Source organism: Saccopteryx bilineata, chromosome 2 (genome assembly GCF_036850765.1).
Source record: "Saccopteryx bilineata isolate mSacBil1 chromosome 2, mSacBil1_pri_phased_curated, whole genome shotgun sequence".
Classification (NCBI taxonomy): domain Eukaryota; kingdom Metazoa; phylum Chordata; class Mammalia; order Chiroptera; family Emballonuridae; genus Saccopteryx; species Saccopteryx bilineata.
In genome coordinates this window covers 333,902,957-333,909,685 of record NC_089491.1, presented here as the reverse complement: position 1 = coordinate 333,909,685, position 6,729 = coordinate 333,902,957, and the positions used below count along the sequence as shown (strand labels likewise).

Here is a 6,729-nt window from a genome sequence, read left to right as displayed (position 1 = left end):
CGGGGGGGGGGGGGGGGAGAAATCAACTCATTGCTCTACTTAGTTGTGGACTGATTGCCTCTCATATGTGCCTTAACTGGGGATTAAACCAGCAACCTCGGGCTCAAGCCAGCCACCTCAGGTTTGAAACCATTGACCTTGGCCTTCTGGGTCCTCTATCCACTGCACCACCATCGATAAGGCCCTCAGCTGCATTCTTAATCTCAGCTAGTTTTATTGTAAATATGAGTCATCTCAAGAAGTGCTGGAAAAAAGAATTCAAAACTCACCACAACTACTATACATACTTGGGGGGAGAAACATAAACTATCAAAACAATTGTCTATAGCATTATCTTTATATAACAGTGATTATTGTTAATGGAAGACATGGGGAAACTATGGAAAAGGAAAGTAAAAAAAACCAAAACACAACTGAAAATATCAAAATAAAGCACTGAAATGGTGCCTGACCTGTGGTGGCGCAGTGGATGCTGAAGTCACTGGTTGGAAACCCTGGACTTGCCTGGTTAAGGCACATATAGAAGTTGATGCTTCCTGCTCTTCCCCTTTTTCCTGTCCTTCTCTCTCCTCTCTAAAATAAATAAAGTCTTAAAAAAAAAAAGCACTGAAATGGGTAGTTTCAAATTCTCACTGGAAAGCTGTCAAAATTCCTAAGAACCTCTAGGAAAATCCCACTACCAATCTCAAGAGCTCACCAGGAAGCCGTAGTGACTGTGTCTATGGCAGTCTGGTTGCAGCTGGTTCTCTGTAGGTAGAGTGTGCATCTCAACGGCCCAGTGGTTGCCGTGTCCATGTAATTGCTTTAGACCCCTGCTCGGCAAACGCGGCTCACGAGGCACATGTGGCTCTATGGCCCCTTGAGTGTGGCTCTTCCACAAAACACCACATGTGGGCACTACCTCGATAAGGAATGTACCTACCTATATAGTTTAAGTTTAAAAAATTTGGCTCTCAAAATAAATTTTAATCGTTGTACTGTTGATATTTGGCTCTGTTGACTAATGAGTTTGCTGACCACTGCTTTAGACCAATGAGACATGAGCAATTTGACTTGTGCCACATCCAAGCAGGAGCTTTAAATGTGCTTGCAGATATGGTTTGGTCTCTTGCTCCTGCCTTTGACTATGAGGATAGTATGTCCTAGGTATGGGCTGTTCTGTCAGCCTAGTGACAGAAGTATGAAGCAGAGCTGATCTGGCAGAGCTCAGTCCAAGTGAGCAGAGCTGTAGCTGATCCCCAGATCCATGAATAAGAAATTACAGTTTTGTTATAAGTCACTAAGATTTTGCAGTTGCTTATATTAGTCTACTCCCAGGGAATACTAAAAAATTTTATAGCCCTGGCCGGTTGGCTCAGTGGTAGAGCGTCGGCCTGGCATGCGGGGGACCTGGGTTCGATTCCCGGCCAGGGCACATAGGAGAAGCGCCCATTTGCTTCTCCACCCCCCCCCCCCTTCCTCTCTGTCTCTCTCTTCCCCTCCCGCAGCCAAGGCTCCATTGAAGCAAAGATGGCCCGGGCGCTGGGGATGGCTCCTTGGCCTCTGCCCCAGGCGCTAGAGTGGCTCTGGTCAGGGCAGAGCGATGCCCCGGAGGGGCAGAGCATTGCCCCCTGGTGGGCAGAGCATCGCCCCTGGTGGGCGTGCCGGGTGGATCCCATTCTGGCGCATGCGGAGTCTGTCTGTCTCTCCCCGTTTCCAGCTTCAGAAAAAATACAGGAAAAAAAAAATTATATTCATCCTCTTTAATTACATCTAATATGTCTTTAAGATTCTCTTGTGTTTAAGAATTTAAAGACTGTCTGACCTGTGGTGGTGCAGTGAATAAAGCATCAGCCTGTAGTGCTAAGGTCACCAGGTTTAACCCAGTAAAGGCACACAGGAGAAGTAACTACTAAGAGTCGTTGCTTCCCGCTCCTCTTCCTACTCCATTTCTCTCTCTCCTCCCTCTAAAAATCAATAAATCTTAAATATATATATATATATAAAAAGATCAAGTTAGAAACTCCAGTTCAATTTTCTTTTTATTAAAGTGCTTCAGTAAATAAACAGTGTTATCAACAATCAATACAAACCTTACACAAATAAAAATCCTCTACTTAATGAATCACTCGAATAATGTTCTCCTATGAAATAACAGTAATCACAGTTGGAAGCTGATTAATCTGAATTTATTCCTAACCACACACATGGGTTCTCAAATTAGGATATTCAAACTGGTTACCTGAATTCTAGTCTCAGCAAGTCAGTGAAAAAATGATGTGATTTGAAACTAATCAGTTATCCTTGATGCCACAATTTCTCCATCTGTACTGAGAATTAATCTTCTTTTAGAGAAGATTTGGAAGAAAGTATGAAATGTTCAGGCTTATCATACTTCTATGCCTCAGAAAGCATTCATGTGCATACTTTTAAAAGGGCAGCTTATTTGTTCTTGACACAAATTAAATACTAAATGGCTTTAAAAGAAATAGATTGATGACTGCTCTTTCCTTGAAAATTATCCTTTTACTGAAATCACATTAAAATTATAGATGAATAGGGTTCATAAATGATATGCTCAGTAAATTGTTTTGATTGCAATGAGGACCACCATTCTACTTAGGCAAAATTTACAAAACATTTTAAGAAATACCATCCATTACCTACTTACACGACCTTGACATAAAAACAGAAATCCTGCTGCCCTAACAGCACAAAGAGGTAAAGTCCAGGTTTATAAATTTTGGTGTAGTTCCTGTGGATATGGCCTGTAACTTAATCATGACTTCCAAATTAGACTGTGGTTGACAAAGGACAGAGTATAAATAAGCCAATTTTGATTAGAAGTCCTGGTACAATTAAAGTGGCCTGGTGCTGTCATAAAAAGATTCAGTAAACCCGGGTTCGATTCCCGGCCAGGGCACACAGGAGAAGCGCTCATTTGCTTCTCCACCCCTCCGCCGCGCCTTCCTCTCTCTCTCTCTCTCTTCCCCTCCCGCAGCCAAGGCTCCATTGGAGCAAAGATGGCCCGGGCGCTGGGGATGGCTCTGTGGCCTCCGCCCCAGGCGCTAGAGTGGCTCTGGTCGCAACATGGCGACGCCCAGGATGGGCAGAGCATCGCCCCCTGGTGGGCAGAGCGTCGCCCCATGGTGGGCGTGCCGGGTGGATCCCGGTCGGGCGCATGCGGGAGTCTGTCTGACTGTCTCTCCCTGTTTCCAGCTTCAGAAATATAAAAAAAAAAAAAAAAAAAAAAGATTCAGTAGTATCTACATTGGGGGAGGGGGATTTAAAATGGAAACGCTTGAAAATATAGATGACAATTGTGGGGATAGAAGAGAAACAAAATAATCCTGGTTGAATCAGAAACATTTCAAAAAATCTCATTTCTGTTGGGTAGTATGTGATTCTGCTGTAAGAGAAGTTGAAAGAGGTTGGTACCTCAACCCTTAACTTTTTCAAAGAAACATGCAACACTTGCAGGTAGAAACAGTATTGCTAAATCTCCAGGACACTTTGAAACTGCTAGCAGAAAAACAAAATCATTAACCAACATAGGAGAAGAAAAATGGTAAGATGTCTTGCTGTTCAATAATTGATCATGAGCAAAATGGACACACCATATCAATCATATCAATAAATAAAACCTTCTGTGGTTAACTGGTCATTGAAAACATGAATTGGGTGAAAATAATTTGCTGCAGTGTACTTAGTCATTTTAAAACTAAAATAGTTTTGGCCTGACCAGGCGGTGGTGCAGTGGATAGAGCGTCGGACTGGGATGCGGAAGGACTCAGGTTCGAGACTCCGAGGTCGCCAGCTTGAGCACGGGCTCATCTGGTTTGGGGAAAAAAAAAAAGCTCACGGGCTTGGGCCCAGGGTCACTGGCTCAAGCAAGGGGTTACTCGGTCTGCTGAAGGCCCATGGTCAAGGCATATATGAGAAAGCAATCAATGAACAACTAAGGTGTTGCAACGCGCAACGAGGAACTGATGATTGATGCTTCTCATCTCTCCATTCCTGTCTGTCTGTCCCTGTCTATTCCTTTCTCTGTCTCTGTAAAAACAAAACAAAACAAAACAAAAAAAACCCAAAACCCCTAAAATAGTTTCGAAAAAAACATGGAGCATCCTTAGAGGAGGCCTGACTACTTCTCACTGGTTGTGGTGGAACACCCATGCCCTGTCCAGAACACACAGGAAATGCTTTTCACATTGAACATCGATCTCTTAGGGAGTACAGGACAAACACTTGACACAATACACTTTTCTCTAACATGCAGTATTTAGGTAAGAGTAAGTCATCATCCTTCTCAAAGAAGGTGCAAGTGTTCTAAAATCATCTTAGAGCTAATGATTTTAGAAAGAGGTGTCCAAATTTAAAATTTAAAATACAGACTTAATTTCAAAGTTGTTTTTGCTAAAACCCTGGTAAGTCCTAGGAATCCAGGGTGAACGAGATTATGACATGTATCTCCCATTGCCAAGATAAATGCCATGGGCCAAATGCCATCATAAACTCATTCTCATTCTTGGGGCTGGCAAAGCCTCGGCTGGTTCTAGGTAATACTAAAGCAGGGAGCAGTCCCACAACAGAGTCTTTTTAGGACTGATCCAGTAGGATTTCCAAGGCCATCTGGCACCCAAATGACCCTACGGTAAATTCATCACTTTTTTGTGATTCAGGACCCTAGACTCACACTATCCCAAGGCACAAGAGCCCCCAGAATGCCCTGAACTATACCGGAAGTCCTTGGGCTGGGCCAGATCTCCTGGAACAGCACCTCCAGAACTGGAAACAAAGGCTGAATGAGCAGGGTAGGCAGAGCACCATTTATTGGAGCCAACCCCCATCTATAAGATGCTTTGTTGACAAGAGCTTAGTGATTCTGGAGCAGCTCTTCCCAACAGATGGGCTGTGAAAACACCTCTCTTTCCAGCCAGATCTCATATGAATAGTGGAAATCCTCAGGCAGATCCAGCCTCTGCCCCAGCACACTCTGCAAGCAGTTATCCACAGGGGAAAATTCAGAGTCCTGAGGTCTGTCATATCGGCGGCTATTAAAAGCCTCAATGTTGGCCCTCAAGGTGCACTCTTCTGCTTGGAAGTCCCATGGCCTGGCGTCGATGTCTGTGATGGGAAGAGAGAAAGAGAAGAGGTACACAACTCAAAACCCTGCTCCCCTTACCACAAAGCGTGGTCTATAGCAGTGGTCCCCAACCTTTTTTGGGCCACAGACCGGTTTAATGTCAGAAAATATTTTCATGGACTAGCCTTTAGGGTGGGATGGATAAATGTATCACGTGACCAAGACAACCGTCAAGAGTGAGTCTTAGATGGATGTAACAGAGGGAATCTGGTCATTTTTAAAAAATAAACATCGTTCAGACTTAAATATAAATAAAACAGAAATAATGTAAGTTATTTATTCTTTCTCTGCTGACCGGTACCAAATGGCCCACGGACCAGTACCGGTCTGCAGCCCAGGGGTTGGGGACCACTGGTCCATAGGACACCAACAATGGAACTGCTCAGAATTTCCCTTTCTGTAAAAAGCAACATAAAAAGTAAGTAAAGAGCATGTTGCCACTCAACTTTAAAAAATACACACATGCCCACATACCTGTCCTTATATATACAGACTATCTTTGGAAGGATAGTGTGGAAACTGGTAACAATGATTACCACTAATAAAGAAATGAGGACCCTGAGGGAGGTGGACTTTTTATTGTATGTCTTTTTCAGTATTTCACGTTCTTTTCTTTTTTTTAAGATTTTATTTATTCATTATGGGGGGGGGGCAGGAAGCATCAACTCCCATATGTGCCTTGACCAGGCAAGCCCAGGGTTTTGAACTGGCAACCTCAGCATTTCCAGGTCGACGCTTTATCCACTGCGCCACCACAGGTCAGGCCAGTATTTCACTTTCTTACTAGTTGTATGTACAGTAAATAAGTCCTCACTTAACATCATTGATAGGTTCTGAGACTTTAAGTGACACAATTTTAACATAGGCTGATATAAACGAGAGCTAAGTTCCAAAGGCATTTTATCAACATTGAACAAAATGATGTTATTTGAGGACCTGTTAACTATATTTTCAAAATGGCAACTCAGTTTCCTTTTTTTTTTTTTTTTTTTTAATTTTTTTATTTATTCATTTTAGAGAGGAGAGGGAGAGACAGAAAGAGAAGGGGGGAGGAGCTGGAAGCATCAACTCCCATATGTGCCTTGACCAGGCAAGCCCAGGGTTTCGAACCAGCGACCTCAGCATTTCCAGGTCGACGCTTTATCCACTGCACCACCACAGGTCAGGCTCAGTTCCCTTTCTTGTTTTTAAAGGCTAATTAATAAAATTTAAAATTTTTATTTATTGATTATATCTCTTGAAGATGGGAGAGAGAGGGAGAGAAACATCGATTTGTTGCTCCACCATCTATGCTTTCATTGGTTGAGTCTTGCATGTGCCCTGACTGGGGATCAAACCCCAACTCTGATGTATGGAGATGACAAAAGGAGTCACCAGCCAGGGCTCAGTTTCCTTTCTTGAGCTTTCCTCAGGAATGGGAGTTTCCCATATGAACAGAATCACCAGCTCTCAAGGAATGCGAACAGGCAGGAAGGGGTACAATGAGGAGAATTAGAAGGAATCAATTATTAAAGACTTCTGATTCCCTAGGACCTCCCCCAGCACATGATAAATGTGTCAGCTTGTATTAATATTATGAGATTAAGGTTTCCATGGAGGTAAAA

General features: G+C 43.1%; 1 protein-coding gene across 2 annotated transcripts in view; it reads right to left on the bottom strand.

Moving 5' to 3' along the window:
- Positions 1 to 4,404: 4,404 nt before the first annotated feature.
- STRIP2 (striatin interacting protein 2) overlaps positions 4,405 to 6,729 on the bottom strand; it is a 45,235-nt gene continuing 42,910 nt past the window's right edge. For both annotated transcript variants that reach the window (XM_066262288.1, XM_066262289.1), the window contains one exon: positions 4,405 to 5,106. In XM_066262288.1, the coding sequence (XP_066118385.1) occupies positions 4,856 to 5,106 (251 nt within the window). In that variant the 3' untranslated portion in view covers positions 4,405 to 4,855. The remainder of the gene's footprint in view (positions 5,107 to 6,729) is intronic.